The 21,875-nt window shown below is 37.8% G+C and overlaps 1 protein-coding gene across 11 annotated transcripts in view; it reads right to left on the reverse strand.

Moving 5' to 3' along the window:
- The window catches only part of SNX14 (sorting nexin 14), a 114,193-nt gene that overhangs the window by 86,010 nt on the left and 6,308 nt on the right, over positions 1 to 21,875 (reverse strand). For 8 of the 11 annotated variants that reach the window (XM_072642741.1, XM_072642737.1, XM_072642740.1 and 5 more), the window contains exons 2-6: positions 9,242 to 9,362; positions 7,833 to 7,909; positions 7,670 to 7,748; positions 4,592 to 4,635; positions 426 to 513 (exon numbers count right to left, since the gene is read on the reverse strand). In XM_072642741.1, coding sequence (XP_072498842.1) covers positions 426 to 513; positions 4,592 to 4,635; positions 7,670 to 7,748; positions 7,833 to 7,909; positions 9,242 to 9,362 — 409 coding nt within the window. The remainder of the gene's footprint in view (positions 1 to 425; positions 514 to 4,591; positions 4,636 to 7,669; positions 7,749 to 7,832; positions 7,910 to 9,241; positions 9,363 to 21,875) is intronic. The other 3 variants (XM_072642744.1, XM_072642743.1, XM_072642742.1) reach the window with 1 other exon arrangement.

The following is a 21,875-nucleotide window of genomic DNA, read 5'->3' on the forward strand; positions in this document are numbered from 1 at the left end:
AATGTCTACTATGTGCCAGGAACTCTGCTAAGTGCTTGACAAATATCCTCACATTTGATCTTCATGTTAACCCTGGAAGGTGGGTACTATTCTTACCTTCTCTTTATAATTGTAAAGACTGAGGCAAGCAAAAGTTAAATGACTTGCCAAGTGCCACATAACTAGCAAATGTCTGAGGCCAGATCTAATTTCAGGTCTTCCCAGCTTCAGGTCCAATACTGCCCCCTTCTTTCAGCCTAAATGGATTCATTCTAGAAGGGACAATTGAACCATTTTTTAACCATGCATTTCATCCTAGAGGGCTGAAGTTACATTTTAATTTATAAAAGGAAAGAATAATTTAATATATCCTATGTAGAACAAAAAAAAGATTCAATTATTAAGGAGCAATCTAAAACTCATGATTTCTTATTAAAAATGTATACCTTATGAATTCTTCGGACTAACACAGATGCAAAAAAACGCAATGTTACTCTTAGTTCATCAACAAAAGACTCGTCATCAGTTACATCCCTATGAATAAGCAAAAAAAGCATACTTTAAGAAATTTAGAGAAGTCTTACAATTCACTGTAGATTATTGAAATTAAATCATTATTAAGCACCTGCTGTGAAACAACACTATGCTATATGCCCTACTTAGAAATAATACAGTGTCTGTCTCTAAAAAGATTACATTTTACAGGGTGAGGGGATAAAAAAAGGGTAACATATGTACACAGATATGTAAATATAAAAAAAAAATTAATGTGATCACTTAAGGTAGAGATGAGGAGCTAGATATAGCAAAGTTTCCTGTTGGATGCAGCACTTAAACTAAGCCTGGAAGGAATCAAAAGATTCTAGATGATAGAAATGAAGAAGATAAACATTCTAAAACAAAAGACTCAAAAAGAGGTTGAAGATAACTGCAGGTCAAAAAATAGTCAGTTTATAAAAATGTACATTAAAAGGAAACAATATGAAAAAAAAATACTGCAAAGATTGGCAGGAGGCAAATTGTAAAGAACTTTAAATGCCAGACTAAAGGGTTTAGATTTTGCCTTGGGCAACACGAAGCTACTGAGGATTTCTGAGAAAAAGAATGACATCAGAGCTGTCCCTCAGAAAGACTGTCTCAGCAACTAAGTACAGAATGGACAGGGAGAGACAGACTTGGGAGCAGGGAGACCAATTAGAAGGCTATTACAATAATCTAGGCAAAAGGCTGGTAAGGACCTGAATTAGCATAAGAGCAGAGAAAGGCTATATGCACCAAGATATTGCAGAGGCAAAGCTGATAAAGACTTCACAACTCATTATATACTGAAGGCATGGGCAAGGTGAGGAAGTGAGAACTAATCTGAGATTGTAAACCTCAACAACTAGACAGGTCCTTGATTGCCTTCACAGTAACTCTGTATCCCCATGTGAGAGAAGACTGGAAAGGTAGAAAGGGGCCAGGCTGGGAAGAGTTTTAAATGCAGACACAAGAATTTTATATTGACAGGGAGTCACTAAGTTTGGGGGCAGTTAGGTGGCACAGTGGATAGAGTGCTGGGCCTGGAATCAGGAAGACTCATCTTCCCTAGTTCAAATCTGGCCTCAGACATTTGCTGCATGATCCTGGGCAAGTCACTTAACTAATTCATTTTCCTCAGTTTCCTCATCTGTAAAATGTGCTAGAAAAGTAAATGGGAAACCATTCCAATAACTCTGCCAAGAAGATTCCAAATGGGGTCACAAAGAGTTAGACATGACTAAAAAATGACTGAACAACCACACACTAAGATTTGTTATGTAAGAAGGTGACATGGATCACACCCTGTGCTTTAGAGAAATCACCTGGCATCTGAGTGAAGGACAGACTGAAGTGCAAAGACACGTGAGGCAAAGAAAGCAGCTAGGATGTATGAATGAAAAGTGATAAGGCTGAAATAAGGTGGTGGCCATGTAAGTGGAGAGAAGGGAACTTATTCAAAAGATGGTAATAAAGTAGAAACACCATGATCTGGCTATGAACTGGATATGTGGGGTGAAAACAAAGACTTGAAGACAACATAAAGGTTATACACTGAGATGACTGAGCAGACAGCGGTGGCCTTGATAGTGATAATAAAGCTCAGGAGAAGAAAGAGTTTGGAGGCAAAGATAATGAGTTCTGTCTTGGACATGCTGAGTTTAAGAAGCCTAAAGGATTATCCAGTTCACGATTTCCAGAAGGCAGTTAGTAACAAAGGACTGGAGCACAGGAGAATGACTACTGCTTGTTGATTAATATATAAGACCTGGGAACAATCTGCATAGAAATAATTTTAACCCTTGGGAGTCTATGAGATCACCAAGTGAGATAACAGAGAGGAAATAGAAAAGAGAGCCTTGGGAGAAACCCATGGTTAGGGGTATGACATGAAGATTCAGAAAAGGAGACAGTGAAGAAGCAACCAGACAGATGGGAGCAGAACCAGGAGAGTATAAGATGTCACAAAAACCTAGAGAGGAAAAAGCATCCAGGATATGATGGTGATGGACTGCAGTCAAAGACTGCAGAGAAATTAAATAGGACAGTGACATTTAAAAGTCCATTAGATTTAGCAATTAAGAGAATAGTAACTTTGGAGTTACCAGTCTCAATTACCAGTTTCAGCTGAATGATGAAGTAGAAGCCAGACTGAAGAAAATTTAAAATCAAGAGGGAAGAGAAGAATTTGGGGCACCTGGTAAAAATGTCTTTCTCAAGGAATTTAGGTGAAAATAAGGGGGGGGGGGGCGGTATAGGATGATAGCTACCTTAGGTGGTTGATCAAGTAAAGTTTAAATAAAGTTAGAAGAGACATAGTAGGCATGTTTATAGGCTACTAGGAAGGGGCCATTAGGTAGGGAAAGATTGAAGATTAAAGAGAATGAAAAGGATAGTGACAACAATCAGTTGGAGAAGATGGGAGAGGATGGGATCAAGGGTACATCTTTTACAAGAGTGCATTTAAAGAGATGGCTCGCTTCGGAAAGGAGAAGGGCCATCTTTTCATCAGAAACCAGAATGATGAAGGAAACAGTGGGTAATGATGTCACAGGATTAGTCAAGACATGTCAGAGGGGAACCAGAAGAACATGAGCATAATGTCCCTAAACAAAGAAAGGAGAAAGAATATAGGAGGTGATGTGACTGACAGTGTGAAAGGCTGCAATGAAGTAGAAAAGGATAGGAACTGAGAAGAGGCTATCAGATCAGGCAATTTGGAAAAAGCACTTTCAATTTAATGATGAAATCAGGAAACCAGACTGCAGAGAGTTTATAACTGAGTGAAAGGAGAAGGAGGCAAAGAGAGTAGCTAGCTTTAGCTAAAAAGTGGAGTAGAAATAAAGGGCAATAGCTAGCATAGATGACGGGATCAAATGAAAGATTTTTTTAAGGATAGGATGTGGACATTTTTGCAGGCAGCACAGAAGGAACCAACAGATAAGGAGACTGAAGATCAAAGAAAGACTGGGAAGGATAACACCAACTTGCTGGAGTAGATGGGAGAATACGGGATCAAGGATGTACACAGATGAGTGGGAGAGATCGTGTCTGAGTAATGAGGGAAGAGGATGAGAAAGAAGAGTTCTTAGCTAGCACCAACACAGATATCAAAAAATGTTCAGTTTATAAATGGGTAAATTTTGGGAGGAGTCTCCTACTTTGGGAGGGAAAGTAAACTGCTTTTCACTTCCCTGAAGTCTGAAGATATCTGAGAAGTGGAACAAAAAGCTGATGACTAAGTCCTTGAGCAGAAAGTTAGTGCTGACAATAAAGTTCCTGAAGGTACTACTGTTATCTGTACTTTATAAACCCTGAAAATTCCCCTAAAAGGGGTTCAGCATGGAAACCTAACTTGAAAATACAAGTTAAGATCTTGAAATCTAATAACAATATCTTGATCCACCAGCTAAAGATGTTTATTCATGTTAATATAGAATTCATAATAAGGTTCTTTAAATGGGCTAACTTGTACTGTATCCATTTTGTTAATACTGTATGTGTTTGTCTAGCTGGCTTCTGTTTGAAAATTTAATATTCTCAAAAACTGATCCCCTGCCTTTTCTGTAAATCCCAGAACCCCCAATGCAAGGCCACAGTAAATGCCATTAACACTCAAGATTTTAGAAAAAAATTTCATTTTTTCCATGAATTCTGTACTGAAATTAACTACTAAATTATTCAGTTAGAAAACAGGAATTAAGATTTTTCAAAGATCATGTAATTAAAAAAATTAAATTCATTTATCTATTAATAAAAATAGTATTGCTACATTTAGAACTTACTAAAAACATTTTACATTAAAAGATTAATTCTCTTGAGAGAAAAGTCTTATGGTTTTCCCATTATATTTTTGGCTTGAAGGATTAATTAAAAAAAAAATAAAAAAACAACACAGCCCCTGTCCTTAAAAAGATTACCTTCTACAAAGGTTGATGGGGAAATATGTCATTTATATATAGATATGTAAATACAAAATAATGTGAGGAGGAAAAGAGCTCTATAAAGTATTAGGTACTTTATGTATAGAGCCCTTAATTCTGATTGGCAGCCATTCTACAATATTAATGGGTTTTCTAAAAAGACCACATACCTATACCAAGGGTAAACGAAGTTTTCCAACACTAATTCAAGCACCTGGGGAGAAAACACTTTTTTAAAAGAACAGTACATTAATTCATCTTGGGGAAAACATCATTACATTTAGTAATAAGAAACACATATTAACATTAACAAATTCCCATTGCCAAAAACTAAGACCTCTGAAATGCATGCATCTTTTCCCAGAAAACTGTCAAAGAAACTGCTCCCAGTTGAACTGCAAAGTCTGAGGAGGAATAAAGGTAAAACAAATGATATCTGTAGTTTGAAAAGGGCCTTACCTTCATTATTTCATTTCACCCTTACAACAGCTCTCCAAGGCAAGCAATACAACTAACAGATAATACCACTGTATCTGTTTTATAAATAAGGACATTAAGGATTAGAGACTGACTTGCACATAGTCGCAAAGATACCAGAGGTGATATTTGAACACTGGTCTTCCTAGTACTATATATGGTACACTCTCTACCATTTTTTACTTTTTTTACTACAGTAAAAAAATATGATATCAAAACTTGTCCTTTTTAAATTCTAGAGATATGTGTGTATGTGTGTAAATACATGCATGTATGTATATGTTTGTGTCATGTGTGTATACACGTGTATGTGTGTGCACATACATATATACGTGTGTGTGTATTCACTGACTCCTACAGAGAGATGGAATAGAAGGTCAGTACTCAAAAAAGGAAAAGCTGAGAATGATAGCCATAAATATACATACTAAAAATAAGGAATCTATAAGTCATCACTAGTATACATGCCATGACCCCTGTAGCAAAACCTCTGCTACTGCCAATAAGTGTGAATGTAAATAGTCTTAAATATAAGATGTCAATATGAGGTATATTTGTACGGGAAATGGAATATTTCTAAATTAACAGGGTGCTTTATACGTACAACATACAAAGGATATTTCTCTATAAAATAAATACTAGGAGATATTAAAAAAAATCCTATTCCTGTCACATGGCTCTTTTAGACAAAGAAGGCTGCGAAAATATAATCAAACTGCCCTGATATTCTAGAATCTGAAGGTAAAATAAAAATTGAAAAAATTCACCCATCATCTCCTGAAAATGATCCCAAAAGGAAAACTCCTAGGAATATTGTGGCCAAATTCCAGAGTTCCCAGGTAAAGACAAAATATTGCAAGCAGTCAGAAACAATTCAAATGTTGTGGAAACACAATCAGGTTAACACAAGATTTAGCAGCTTCTATATTAAGGGATCAAAGGCCTTGGAATACAATATTTCAGAGGTCAAAGGAGCTAGGAATAAAACCAAGAATCACCTACCCAGCAAAAGTGAGTATAATCCTTCAAGGGAAAAAATGGATATTCGCTGAAATAGAGGACTTTCAAGAATTCTTGATGAAAAGGCCAGAGCTGAACAGAAAATTTAACTTTCAAATATAAGACTCATGAAAAGGTAAACAGGAGAGAGAAATCATAAGGGACTTAATAAAGTTGAACTGTTTACATTCCTGCATGGAAAGATGATATTTGTAACTCATTACACCTTTCTCAGACACAGGGTGAGTTGAATATGAAGGGATGATATCTTAAAAAATACAATTAAGGGGTGAGAGAGGAATGTGCTGGGAGAAGAAGAAAGAGAGGAAAGAAAAAGCCTTCACAATGGAGGGGAAGGGGATATGAGAAGGAATGCATGAACTTTACTCATTGAATTTGGCTTAAAGAGGGAATAACACACACACTCATTTGGGTATGGAAATCTATCTTACCCTACAAGAAAAAGTATGGGAGAAAGGGGGGTGAGGGGGATGATAGAAGGGAAGGTCTATTAGGGGAGGGAGAAAGTCAAAAGAAGAGGCACAGGGTCAAAGGAGAGAATAGGATAAATGGGGAGCTGGACAGGATGGAGGAAAATATAGTCTTTCACAACATGACTATTATGGAAGTATTTTACATAACTACACATATATAACCTATATCGAACTCCTTGCCTTCTTAATGAGGGTAGGTGGAGAGTGAAAAAAAAGGGAGAGAATTTGGAACTCAAAGTTTTAAAAATGAATGCTAAAAATTGTTTTTACACACAACTGGGAAATAAGATATAAGATATACAGGCAATGAGGTATAGAAATCTAGCTTGCCCTACAGAAAAATAGAAGGGAAGGAATAAAAGAAGGGAGATAGAGTGGAGGTGATAAAAGGGAGGAAAGACTGACAGAAGGAATAATAAGAATGCACATCATCTTGGGGTGGAGGGAGGGGAGACATGGGGAGAAAATTTTGAACTTAAAATCTTGTGGAAGTGAATGTTGAAAACTAAAAATAAATTAAATTTTTTTGAAAAGAAAAGAAAAATACAATCAAAGATTTTAAAACTGGAATGTATTTTGGAAATTCAGAAAAAGGAAAATACCAAGAGATAGAGTGGTATCTTGCTCCACTTCCACCAGCTAAGGAACAGAAAATAAATTGAAAAAAAAAGGAGAAAGAATGAGTCAGGGTTCAGAATGCTTACTTTTTCTCCAATTAGCACAGGAACAATTTATCTACTACATAAGAACAGGTGAAGTCACCAAATTCTGTTTGCACTCCAGTGAGTGAATATCAAAGCTAGGGTGACTGCTGAAAAAGCTGTGTAATACAGTAACATCTACTCCCTCCAGCCAAGCTCCTCATTTGGAAGTTATCTGGGTAGAGTGCAAAATGGGCATTTATTTCTTCTGTCTCTAACCACAGAAATACAATGGCACTAATTATCAATACTTTGAACCAGGTATAACAGGATTTCCTTTGAAAAGATTTCTAAACAAAATTAAAATGGTGGATCTCAGCTAAGTGGGTAAAAAACTATCTTTATTTTAGCTTGTACTGATAGTTTGTAAAGATAAGTGAATTTAATTTTATTACTTATTACTGATTATTAATTATTAATGAGCTAACAACATTTTATTTCACAGACTCTATATATTAGAAGATATTTCTGATTAAAAGATTTCAGTTGATCCATTTGCTGAAGAAAATTTCTTTGGGTACTTTACCAAACAGTCTATGTCTACATGTGCATGTTAAGAGTTCATCTATTATCTCACCTCTGAGAGAGATGCATCAACTTTGGAAGATACTTTAAGGTCTAGCCAGGGCTGATAGTTTTCGAGCAACAAAGTAGGTCTGAAAAATACAAAGCAATTGAACTGCTTAAAATCCAGAATATAACAGAAATCAGAATACAAATACTGAACATATATGCCTTACCTGTGCCTTTCACATTTCACTTTACCACACACAGCACAGCTGTGACCTTGGGGAAACAATTCTTGGAGTTCTAAATGCTTAAGGAAAAAAATTTATTGAGAAATCAATCACATTTCTTTCCCAAAAATATTTCAACAATCATTTATATGCAAATCAGTTCTAAGAGAACAAAGATTTCTCAGCAGCTTTCAATTATTATGAAATAATATACCAAAACAAAGAACGTGGAAATTTACCCTCTATATTAAATGTTTAAACAATTCCTCCAAAATTTCCCTTAAAAATTTGAAACTTAAATATTTTGCAAGCCAAAAATGCCAAAAGTCTTTTAGACCCTATCACATCTAATTATAAGGAAAAATAAAACATTTTTGATAATACAAGTAACACAGCACATGAGCTACATTTCTAGGGCATCTGAAGTTTCTACCTTTCAGAACACTTGCAAGAAAGGATCCAGTCTATATATGAGCCCTGTAACAGGTTTCTCTCAAATTGTTGAAAAAGCAGATTTACTTTTCATGTCTCCAAAAGTTTTCAAATCATCAAGATGGAAGAAAAAACTGATAAAATAGAAAAATGCTGAAAGACAAAGGCTTTGCTGCCAGCTAACCCTGAATATACCTTCTTACATAAAGAGAATCTTTCTTTACATAGAAAAAGACAGGGGTTATCAGGGATAACTGAAATCTAAAAACATTCTCAATTAAAATACAATTTGAATTTTATCACAATAGCATCTCTCTCTGTGTGTATATGTGTGTGTGTTTTAAAAAATAATAAATACATGTAGTACCAGGCATTATTTAATGTCTAAAGTCCTGCTTCAGACACATATCAGATTATGTGGTTCTTGGGCGAGTTACTTAACTTCAGAGCCTCATATAACTTTCTAAGATTCTAAATGGCACCAAAGTTTCAGACTGGATTTCACAAAGAGAAATTCCTCACCAGGCAAGGGGGAGGGAACAAGTATTTATACAGGGTCTACCATGTGACAGTCAGTGTGCTGAACATTTTTTCCAAATATTTCATTTGAACGTCACAACAACCCTTCAAGGTAGGTGTTATTATCATCACCATTTTCCTTGCCAGAGAATTCTTTACATCAATGAAATCATAGATATGGTTCCCACCCCCAAAAAAAGGGGCAGAAGGAGAGGAGGAGGAGAAGGGGAAAGTGAAGATATACCTGCTGGTATGCTGGTCTGTGGATTCACAGACCTCTAAAAAAACCTATGGTCTCATAAGACTATGAGGCCATCAGCTTTGAAATCAAGAAGCTAGAGATATTACTGGTGGTACAACACCATGATTGGCATTCATATCTTGGAGGATTAATTATACTTAGCAACATTAAAAATGTTTTTGATGTAGTAACATCCTTAACAACTAAGAAGAAATTTTACCTTGGCCTTGTATTTGATCGTGAAGAAAATATTTGGCAAAAGAGTATCCGGTCCTAATGAGCAGTAGAAAGTGACAACTCCAGCCACAAATGACCAGAAGATCATTAAAATGTGAAGATACCTGGTAAAAAAAAAAATTTGAAGATAATAGGTACAAACAAGATATGCAAACTACTAATTCCATTTTTCTTAAAAAGCATTGTTACTTTCTTGAGCAAACTACTAAATGCAACATGAACATTTTGAAATGTTACAGATTTATTTCAAAAGGAAAAAAATTAAATACCAAATAAGATTTTCATAAAACAACTATTCAAAATTGCATAAGGAATTACAAAGTACTTTACTGCTAACAACCTTTGGAGCAAATCTGACTAGAATTGATTTAGGCTTCTTTTTACTCATTTTTCACAGTGCCATATATGAAGTAAAATGATAACATAAGTAAACAGATTCTGAATGACGTGTCCACAGTTACACAAATAAAGAGTCAGATTTCTCTGACACTAAACCCAACTCTCTTTTGCACCACACCACATTAATAAACGTTCACTAAATTTAATTCACATCTGTTCACCTACAAAAATTCAAAGTATCAGCAGTAATTACCTTAGTAACAGCTAGAGATAAGGCAATGAATTGCATTACCAGATCTAGTATTTACATATCTTTGCAAAAAAAGTTTCCTTTCAAATCCTAGATACACAAGTGAGGAAACTTAAGATCAAAAAACTTTCTGTTCAGCTTCTTCCTCACTTTTTTTAGGCTAAATGTAAATCTTAGCATCTCTACTAGTATTTTTTTTTACTAAGTAGGTAGCAATAATGGGATTGTTCTTATAGCATATATCCTGTTAATGACTTCTTTTTGGAAAACAATGGATAATCACTGAAAATTAAGAGTATTACAAACAAAATATATAAAGTGTTCTCAAAAGAAGAACTGCAGGCGGAGCCAAGATGGCTGAGTAGGAAGACGCACATAGACTCCCCCCACAGCCCATAAAATACCTGTAAAGAAAGACTCTCAACAAATGCTAGAGCAGCAGAAGCCACAGAAAAACAGAGTGGAGATTTTCAGCCCAGGGTGACCTGAAAGGCTGAAGGGAAACATCTGTCACATCAGACGTGGAGTGGAGCCTAGCCCAGCCCAGCCCAGCCTTGGCCGCAGCAGGGCTCTGGGAGGAGGACGCAGACCTCGGGGGCACAATCTCCAGTCCCAGCAGAAGCGGTTAGCAGATCCCTCAACCCACAGGCGCCAAAGGTCAGTAACAGGGTTTTTTCAGCAGGCCAATAAGGGAGAAGGGCCTTCCTATAGCTCCAGCCTCAGGCAGAAGCCTCAGAGGCCACATTGGGGAGGCAGCAACATTTCCCACAGCAGCTCCTACAGCAGCCCACATACACTGTTGGATCGTAAAACCCGTAGGGGCACTGAGCAGCTGATTCTTACCTCAGCCCTATGTAGAGGCCCTGCCCTTACCTATACTCCTGGGGGATTTGAGCAGCTGATCTTTACCTTACACTGAATGACAGCCCTGCCCCCGAAGCTTATCTGAATCTCAGTCCCCAGTGCTGGCTTGGTGGAACTGGAGACCAGGTGGTTGTGAAGAGGAAACTCTGATAAGATTCTGGGCAAAAAAATCTGTCCCTGCTCCCAGACCAGTGTACACGCTTGATTGTGCCATCGTGGAGGAACTGAGCTCTTACAGATCTCCAGAGTACACCCTACCCTTGACAAAGGACCCAAAAGTCAAGTACCTGGCTGCGAAAATGCCAAAAAAAGGGGAAAAAAAATAAGGCTATAGAAGGTTACTTTCTTGGTGAACAGATATCTTCTCCCATCCTTTCAGATAAGAAAGAACAATGCATAGGGTTAAAGGAAGTCAAGGCTTCTTCATCCAAAACCTCCAAAATAAATATTCAATAGTCTCAGGTCATGAAAGAGCTCAAAAAGGATTCTGAAAATCAAGTAAGAGAGGTGGAAGAAAAACAGGGAAAAGAAAAGCATGAAAAGCGGGTCAACACATTGCTAAAGGAGACCCAAAAAAATGCTGAAGAAAATAACACCTTTAAAAATAGGCTAATTCAATTGGCAAAAGAGGTTCCAAAAGCCAATGAGGAGAAGAATGCTTTCAAAAGCAGAATTAGCCAAATGAAAAAGTAGGCTCAAAAGCTCACTGAAGAAAATAGTTCTTTCAAAATTAGAATGGAACAGATGGAGGCTAATGACTTGATGAGAAACCAAGAAATCACAAAACAAAACCAAAAGAATGAAAAAATGGAAGATAATGTGAAATATCTCATTGGAAAAACAACTGACCTGGAAAATAGATCCAGGAGAGACAATTTAAAAATTATGGGACTACCTGAAAGCCAGGATCCAAAAAAAAGAGCCTAGACATCATCTTTCATGAAATTATCAAAGAAAACTGCCTTGATATTCTAGAACCAGGGGGCAAAATAAATATTGAAAGAATCCACCAATCACCTCCTGAAAGAGATCCAAAAAAAAGAAACTCCTAGGAACACTGTGGCCAAATTCCAGAGTTCCCAGGTCAAGGAGAAAATATTGCAAGCAGCTAGAAAGAAACAATTCAAGTATTGTGGAAATACAATCAGGATAACACAGGTTCTAGCAGCTTCTACATTAAGGGATTGAAGGGCATGGAATAGGATATTCCAGAGGTCAAAGGAACTAGGACTAAAACCAAGAATCACCTGCCCAGCAAAACTGAGTATAATACTTCAGGGGAAAAAATGGTCTTTCAATGAAATAGAGGACTTTCAAGCATTCTTGATGAAAAGACCAGAGCTGAAAAGAAAATCTGACTTTCAAACACAAGAATGAAGAGAAGCATGAAAAGGTAAACAGCAAAGAGAAGTCATAAGGGACTTACTAAAGTTGAACTGTTTATATTCCTACATGGAAAGACAATATTTGTAACTCTTGAAACTTTTTTCAGTATCTGGGTAGTTGATGGGATTATACATACATACACACATACATAAACATACATACACACACACACAGCACAGAGTGAGTCAAATAGGACAGGATCATATCTTAAAAAAATGAAATTAAGGGGTGAGAGAGAAATATATTGGAAGGAGAAAGGGAGAAATGGAATGGGGCAAATTATCTCTCATAAAAGAGGCAAGTAAAAGACTTTTCAGTGGAGGGAAAAAGTGGGGAGGTGAGAGAAAAAACATGAAACTTACTCTCATCACATTTGACTAAAGGAAGGAATAAAATGCACACTCATTTTAGTATGAAAATCTATCTTACAATACAGGATAGTGGGGGAGAAGGGGATAATCAGGTTAGGGGGGATGATGGAAGGGAGGGCAGTGGGAGGAGGGAGCAATTAGAAGTCAACACTCCTGAGGAAGGACAGGGTCAAAAGACAGAGTAGAAGAAATGGGGGACAGGATAGGATGGAGGGAAATATAGTTAGTCTTACACAACATGACTATTATGGAAGTCATTTGCAAAACTACACATATGTAGCCTATATTGAATTGCTTACCTTCCCAGTGGGGATGGGTGGGGAGGGAGGGATGAAGAGAAGTTGGAACTCAAAGTTTTAGGAACAACTATTGAGTATTGTTCTTGCATACAACTGGAAAATGAGAAATACAGATAATGGGGTACAGAAATTTATCTTGTCCTACAGATCAAAAGAGAAGATGGGGATAAGGGAAAAGAGGGATGTTACAAGGGAGGGCAGATTGATGATAGGGGTAATTAGAATGCTTGGTGTTTTGGGGTGGGAGGAGGGGAGAAATGGGGAGAAAATTTGGAACTAAAAATTTTGTGGAAATGAATGTTAAAAACTTAAATAAATAAATTTTTAAAAAAGAAGAATTGCAAACAATTATCTATCATATCAAAGAATGCTCCAATTCCCTAATTATCATTAGAGAAATTGTCTTATTAGAAAAACACAAACCAAAACAACTGGACAACTTTACTACACCCGCAGCAAATCAGTCAAGACAAAACAGGAAAACTGTCAATGTTGGTCATGCTAACACACTCTTACTAGAGTTTTGAACCAATTTAACCATTCTGGAAAGTAGTTTGTAATTACAAGAAGAAAGTGACAAAATGTCCATACTCTATGAACCAGAGATTCCACTAATAGGGATACATCAGAAGGCAGTCAATGATAAAAAGAAAGGCCTTACATATACCAAAATAATTATCGCAGCACTTTTTGTAATAGCAAAGAACTAAAAAGTAGACGCTTGTCAACTAAGGAAGGAATAAACATGCTACAACATGTGTATGTAATGGAGCATTATAGAACTGTCAGAAATAACAAATGAATAATTCAGAGAAGTATGGGAAGATTTTGATAAAATGATGCAGAGTAAAGTGAAAGTAGAAAATAATACGTAATGACTATAACAAGGTAAAGAATAACAATTAAACTGAAGTTGGTGAATTACAATGACCAAGGTTAACCAAAGGAATATAAAAAGATATCTCTGTCCTCTATTTACAGAAGAGGGGACAATAGGCAGTGAAAAAACAGACAATTTCCCATTTTTTTTCAAAGTATTGGTCAGTTTTAATAAACTGGTTTTTCCCTTCTTTCTTGTTCTTTGTCATAGGTAATGGTTCTCTAGAAGAGGTAGAGGAGACTAATGTATTGGGAAAAGTAAGTGTATACAAAAACAAAAGATCAGAATAAAAATTTATCTTAAGAAAAAAAAGTTCTGGGGCGGAGCCAAGATGGCGGAGTAGAAACACACAAATACGCTAGCTCCGAACCCACAGCCCATGAAATATCCGTAGTAAAGAGCCGCCAATAAATTTGGGAGCAGGAGAAGCCACATAATAGTGGAGCGGATAAGATTTCTGTTCCAGAGGGACCTGCAAACCTCTTGCAAAAGGTCCATCGCACTGCGGACGCGAAGCCCAGCCCAGCCCTGCACCGGCCCCAGCAACGAGAGGAACAGATCCGAGCGGACTTCAGGGACGGGATCTCCAGCGGCTGCGCGGGTCCCTCCACCCACAGGTGACGGGGGTTGGTGAGAAGGTCTCTTTGGTGGGTGGAGAGGGGAGTGGGGTGCCCCCATACTCAGGCCCCTTTGGAAGGCAACAGCAGAGGCAGGAGCAGACCGGGGCTCCCCAAGCAGGCAGGAACCCAGATCCATTGTTGAAGGTCTCCGCATAAACCCCCTGAGGGAACTGAGCCCGTGAGGCGGCCCTGCACCCACCTGAGCACCTAAACTTAATCTCACACTGAATAGCAGCCCTGCCGCCACCCAAAGCACTGAGGCTGGGAAGCAGCATTTGATTCTCAGACCCCAAGCGTGGGCTGGGAGGATCTGGAGGCGAGGTGGGTGTGAGGAGAATATTCAGAGCTCAAGTCACTGGCTGGGAAAATGCCCAGAAAAGGGAAAAAAACCAAGACTATTGAGGGTTACTTTCTTGGTGAGCAGGTTTCTCCTCCCCTCCCTTCTGATGAGGAAGAGCGGTGCTCACCATCAGGGGAAGACACGGAAGTCAGTGCTTCTACATCCCAGCCCACTCAATGGGATCAGTTCTGGGAAAAGGTCTTAAAGAGCCCAAACAATTTTCAAAATCATGATAGAGAGGTGGAGGAAAAACTGGGAAGAGTAACAAAAGACTTGCAAGCAAAGTATGAACAACAAATCAACACCCTGCTAAAGGAGACCCAAAAAAATGCGGAAGAAAATAACACCCTGAAAAATAGGCTAACTCAATTGGCAAAGGAGGTTCAAGAAGCCAATGAGGAGAAGAATGCTTTCAAAAGCAGAATTAGCCAAATGGAAAAGGAGATTCAAAAGCTCACTGAAGAAAATAGTTCTTTCAAAATTAGAATGGTACAAATGGAGGCTAATGACTTTATGAGAAACCAAGAAATCACAAAACAAAACCAAAAGAATGAAAAAATGGAAGATAATGTGAAATATCTCATTGGAAAAACAACTGACCTGGAAAACAGATCCAGGAGAGACAATTTAAAAATTATGGGACTACCTGAAAGCCAGGATCAAAAAAAGAGCCTAGACATCATCTTTCATGAAATTATCAAGGAAAACTGCCCTGAGATTCTAGAACCAGAAGGCAAAATAAATATTGAAAGAATCCACTGATCACCACCTGAAAAAGATCCAAAAAGAGAAACTCCTAGGAATATTGTGGCCAAGTTCCAGAATTCCCAGGTCAAGGAGAAAATACTGCAAGCAGCTAGAAAGAAACAATTCAAGTACTGTGGAAATACAATCAGGATAACACAAGATCTAGCAGCTTCTACATTAAGGGATGGAAGGGCATGGAATAGGATATTCCAGAAGTCAAAGGAATTAGGACTAAAACCAAGAATCACCTACCCAGCAAAACTGAGTATAATACTTCAGGGGAAAAATTGGTCTTTCAATGAAATAGAGGACTTTCAATCATTCTTGATGAAAAGACCAGAGCTGAAAAGAAAATTTGACTTTCAAACACAATAATCAAGAGAAGCATGAAAAGGTAAACAGCAAAGAGAAGTCATAAGGGACTTATAAAAGTTGAACTGTTTACATCCCTACATGGAAAGACAATATTAGTAACTCTTGAAACTATTCAGTATCTGCGTACTTGGTGGGATTACACACACACACATGCACACGCACACACTCATAGAGACAGAGTGCGCAGAGTGAATTGAATAGGATGGGATCATATCTTAAAAAAAAAAATGAAATCAAGCAGTGAGAGAGAAATATATGGGAGGAGAAAGGGAGAAATGGAATGGGGCAAATTATCTCTCATAAAAGAGGCAAGCAAAAGATTTTTTTTTTAGTTTGGGGAAAAAGAGGGGAGGTGAGAGAAAAACATGAAGCTTACTCTCATCACATTCCACTAAAGGAAGGAATAAAATGCACACTCATTTTGGTATGAAAACCTATCTTACAATACAGGAAGGTGAGGGACAAGGGGATAAACAGGGTGGGGGGGTCGATGGAAGGGAGGGCATGGGGAGGAGGGTACAATTTGAGGTCGACACTCACAGGGAGGGACAGGATCAAAAGAGAGAATAGAAGTAATTGGAAGCAGGATAGGATGGAGGGAAATATAGTTAGTCTTATATAACACGACTATTATGGAAGTTATTTGCAAAACTACACAGATTTGGCCGATATTGAATTGCTTGCCTTCCAAAGGGAGGGGGAGGGGAGGAAGGGAGGAAAAGAAGTTGCAACTCAAAGTTTTAGGAATAACTGTCAAGTACTGTTCTTGACGCTAGGAAATAAGAAATACAGGTAAAGGGGTACAGAAAGTTATTTGGCCCAACAGGACTGAGGAGAGGATGGAGACAAGGGCAGAGAGGAATGATGGAGAAGAGAGCAGAGTGGAGATGGGGGCAATTAGAATGCTTGGTGTTTTGGGGGGGGGGGACAAGGGGGGAGGAAATTTGGAGCCCAAAAATTCTGTGAAAATGAATGTTAAAAGTGAAATAAAAAAGAAAAAAAGAAAAAAAAGTTCTGCAGCCCTGGAATAAGGAGACCTTCTTTGGGAGGGGTGAGGGGTGGAAAGAAGGGAGAGGGAATGAGTATGCCCTCTTCCTTCTCAGTGAAGTGTAACGTGAAAAGTTCTCTGTTTAAAATAACTGGCATCAGTATGTCACCTGCATCCCCCTCCCTGCATCTCTCTAAATACTGTAATGTCAAGGTGAGATATTGGGAAGACTGCTAGATTTAAATTCAGATCTAGATTCAAATCATGGTTCTACCTATGTAATCCTGGTCAAGTCACTGCCTTTCTCTGAGTCTCTATTTCTTCCTTAGAAAGCAGTACGGTACAAGGAAAAGAGCATTAGTTCTGGACAGAGGCTCTGGCTTAAAAGTCTATGTTTAATTCTACCAAAAAGCAAGACTGTGAGCTACCTACTTAACCTATCAGGATTTCTATTTTTTCACCTGTAATGTGAGTTAAAAGTTCCAGATCGACAGTTCTTAAATCTTTTTTATGTTATGGACCCTTTTGGCACTGGTGAAGCCCATGGGCCACTTCTCAGAATGTTTTAAAATGCACAAAACAAAATATATAGGATTGCAAAGGAAACCAATTATACTGAAATACAGGTATCAAAATATTTTTTAAGAGCAATTTCTCAGATCCCAGGTTAAAAATCCCTACTCCAACTCTATAATCCTATTATTCTGTTTAGTGAAGGTTTGAAACTATTCTGATATTTTTTTGTACTTTATAAAGTTATAAACATTTGTTTGTTTACTTCCTCATTTCTCCAATCAAAATAATATACAAACAGTCCCATTTCCTTTCTTCTTCTAATTTAAAGCACCAATGCAATACCACAGTTAAAATTCCAGCTTTTGTCTACTTACAGGAAATTTATTACCGCTAAGTGAATTATCATATATCAAGCAGTCTAAGTTTACTCAGAAATCAATTTCTTGGAAGCAACTCGGTCATAAGAATAATTTTGGCTATCAGTTTTATACTAAAACCTTTCACCTCTTTAACATGAGTGTTATAATATGTGATTTTCTCAATTAATTTTCTTCTTTTTACATCATAAACTTCTAAAAGGTAGGGAACTCATTTTCCCTACACTCTACAAACCTCCACAGGATACATCAGTAAATCAAACACAGTATTCTCATTCTTCTCCAACAAAACCAAAAACTCTGACTCTCCCTTTTTCTCATAGGAAAAAATCCAAACTCTAGCTTTAAGACCCTCCAGGATTTGTCTGCAAGCTACTTTCCAGCTTCATCTTTAATTTCTCTCTTAAACACAATCCAATAAATATTAACAGTAGTCCCTACAAATTGTATCAGGTTCTACTTTTTATCCTGACTTTTTTACACCCCTAGGAAGCTCCTTCTCCTAAATTCTACCTCTCAGAATGCTTGATTTCCTTCAAGATTCAGCTTAGAGACTGACATCGATTGAGGGGAAGGCAAGGAAGAAAAGGGAGGAGGCCCAGCTTTCCTGGTCATCGCAGTTTCTAGTGCTTTGCTCACTAAGATTATATACTCTTCTATAATCATTTGAATGATTTAGCATTTATTAAGCACTTATGTGTCATGCACTGTGCTAAGTGCTAGAGATACAAACAGAAAAGGCTAGGCAGTCTCTGCTCTCAAAGAGCTCACTCAAATTAAGGTAGATAACACACAGGAGGGGGTCCAGCTGAACAGAAGATGGACAAGGGGAGAAAGGGGAAGACAACAAGCCCTTTTTTTTAAGCACCTACTACTTGTCAGACACTATGTTAACTACTTTACAAACATCTCACTTGATGCTCACAACAACTCTGTGAGACAGATACTATTTTGATCATTTTACAAGTCGAGAAAACTGAAACAGTGTGTCAGTGAATTGCCTAGGGTCACACAGCTCATAACTATCTGAGGCTGGATTTGAACTCATCTTCGTGAAAGCACGACCAGAAATATGTCCACTGTACCCCTTGGCTGCACGGAAGTCCTAAATATCCCTGCAGCAGGATAGCTGCCAAGTCTCGGGGGGGAGGGGGGGGGGGGGGGGCCTCAGAGACTATACCAGCAATTAACATGATAGTACCCAGAGATCATGAGGGTAAAGCAACAGGGCAAATGGTGGTCCTCCACCTTAGCAGAAGCATCATAGTTGGTGACTCCCATCTCCATATAATTGGTGTGAACATCCATGTCTTTACTGCATAGGAGGGGGTTTGGAGAGGGCCAGACCACAATCAAAAGATCAGGGATTTTGAATTCCCTGCCAAAGATGAGAGAATGGGGGAATGTTGAGCTAAGAGATGAGGAAGAGGACACTACCAGGATAGTGAGGTAATCTGAGGCAAGGTGAGGGTGGGAGCAAAGTCTAAGGGAGAGAGAAAGGCTGGCAGCTATTCCAGGCAAGTGCCCCAGTGGGGTTTGGGTAACCTGAATTAGGAGACAAGATTCAGAAAGAAGGAAAAGTTCTTCCACTGGTGTCTGTTTCTGCCAGGGTACTGTGGCTGGGCTGTCCCCCAACAGAATTTAAGTTCCTTGAGGCCAAAGACTAATTTTTTTCTTCTTTGCATCAAAAATCTCCGATGATGGTTTAATATCCAAAACAAAACAACAGAAATTTAAGACCAAAAGCCTTTCCTCCTGAGATAAGTGTTCAAAGGATATAAACAGTTCTCAAAAAGAATTGTAAACTATCAAACATATGAAAGAATGATCCTAATAAATAATATTAAGAGAAATACAAGCCAAAGCAACCCTGAGATTTCGCCTTACATCCATCCAACTGGTAAAGATAAAAAAAGATGGGAAATATTAGAAGAATTGTGGAAAGATAAGAAGAATACTTATGTAGCACTGTTGATGGAGTTGTGCCCTTTGACCCAGAGATCCCACTGCCAAACAAGTCACCGATAAAAAGGAAAAGTTCCCACTTTAATGCACTGTTGGTGAAGTGGTCCAATCATTGTGGAAAGTGATTTGAAACTGTGTACAAAGACTTTATTAAAGTATACATATCTTCTGACCTAGTGTTACCACTTCTGGGTCTATACATCAAAGAGATTAAAGGAAAAGGAAAAAGAACTATACGTACAAAAATACTTATAGCAGTTCTTTTTAGAGTAGCAAAGAACTGGAGACTGAGGGAATGCCCAACAACTAAAGAATGAACAGGTTATGGTATATGATGTGATGGAATATTACTGTGCTGTAAGAAATGAAGCTGATGGTTTGAGACAACCTGGAAAGATTTGTATGGACTGAGGCAGAGTCAAGTAAGGAGAACCAAGAGAATAATTCATATAATAATACTGTTAAGGACAATCATCTCTGAAAGACATAGGAATTCTAAGCAACACAATGACCAACCAAAATTCCAAAGGGCTCTTGATGAAACACACTATTCAATACCAGATAGAGAAGAAATGAACTCAGATTACAGATCAAAAGCATTTTTCTTTTCCTTCTTTCTTTTTTTTTTTTTTGAACGTGGCTAATGCAGGACTTTGTTTTGTATGTCTATTCGTGTTTACAATGGACTTCATTTTTTTTGCCTTCTCAGGCAAGAGGTGAGGTAGAAGTCAAAGAACAATGAAGAGAATTTGGAACTGAAAATAAAATAGAACTGCATTTGAAAAAAAAAAAGTCACATATACACCAAAATAATTACATCAATACTTTTGCAGAAATAGGGATCCATAAGCGTGGAACACATTGCACGTAACATTAGATTTTTTTTTTTTATGTGCTGACAAGTTTTGCTGAGTTTTTTTCTCTTCATCTTTTTTTAGGAAAACTATTTTTGTTTCAAGGAATGGCTAACTGGTAGGGAGAAAAGAATACCAGGAGGAAATTCAGTCAATGTAAAAAACATAAGACATCAATAAAAGTCTGTTTAAAAACAAAATAACAAAAAAAGGATTTAAAACTCCTTGAGGTCAGCAATAATCTTTTCATCTTCTTTGGAATCCTTAGCACTTAGCACAGTGCCTGATACAGCATTTAATGAATGTTTGCTGTTTGACAGATTGGTTACAGGACTCCTCTACTCAAGCCAAACTTTTTATTTACTACTCTTCCAATATTCCTGCTTCTAGACAATTACTGCCCACCCCATCTCCTCCCAATTTTATTCAATAATATTTACGGAATACCTCCTATTTCGTCAAGTTTGATAAGTAGTAGGATCAGGCCAAGGAGTGTCCCCTGCACTGATTGTCCCCAGTTTCAAAACAACTCCCTCCTCCCCTCCCAAAAAAAATTTAAACACTAAAATGACATGATCAGCTTCAGATTTGTATGTTAGAAAAATTAAGCTTGCAGCATGGAGATGGAAATGAAAAGGAAGAGATGTGTTGCAGGGATAACTGTGGAGGTAGAATTGAAAGAATCTAGCAATAATTATATGGGAGAGTTAAAAAGGGAGGTCAAAGGTGACATAACAAGCAAATGGAAGAATAGTATTGACAGCAACACAAATAAGGAAGTCAGGAGGAAAGGAATGTTAAAGGAGAAAGAAGCTAAGTTTCCTTTCAGACAGGCTGTTGGGGTGACAGCCCTGCCGATAACAAGCAGTCGGAAACCAGGGTCTGAAACTCTCTGCGTAGGTACTGTACACATGACAGCTGAAGTCATGGGAGTGGGTGAGACTGCTAAAGGAAAGAAGTGAGTAGGGAGAAGGGGAAGAGAGAAAGGAAAGGAAAGATGAGAACACAGGCCTGAGTAATCCCTACTATACTTGGGAACAAGAAGAGACAGTCAGGGAAATAAAAGGAGAATCAAGAGAATGCCAGGACATGCAAGATGAAGCAATATAATCATGTCAAACACTGTGGAGAAAATGCCAGTGCGTTTGACGTGACAGCCAAGAGTCATTTTAGCAGCAAAATTAGTTCCAGTAGAGTGGTGGAAGAGGCTACAAGAGGTAGCCTTTCTAATGGAAAGTGTGCTGAGGAATGAATAGCACTTGTAAGGAATTAGAAGTGACTGTGGAATGCTCTTTCTCAAAGTTTGATACTTTAAAAAAAAGAACAAGAGACAGTAGCTTGAAGGAACAGTATGAAGTTTAAAAGAAGAAACTTTTAAGAAGAAGTCTGAACAATTTTGAAGAAATAGAAAAAGAAGCCAAGAAAGATGGAAATGTAAGAGAAAAT

Source organism: Notamacropus eugenii, chromosome 2 (genome assembly GCF_028372415.1).
Source record: "Notamacropus eugenii isolate mMacEug1 chromosome 2, mMacEug1.pri_v2, whole genome shotgun sequence".
NCBI classification, from domain to species: Eukaryota; Metazoa; Chordata; class Mammalia; order Diprotodontia; family Macropodidae; genus Notamacropus; species Notamacropus eugenii.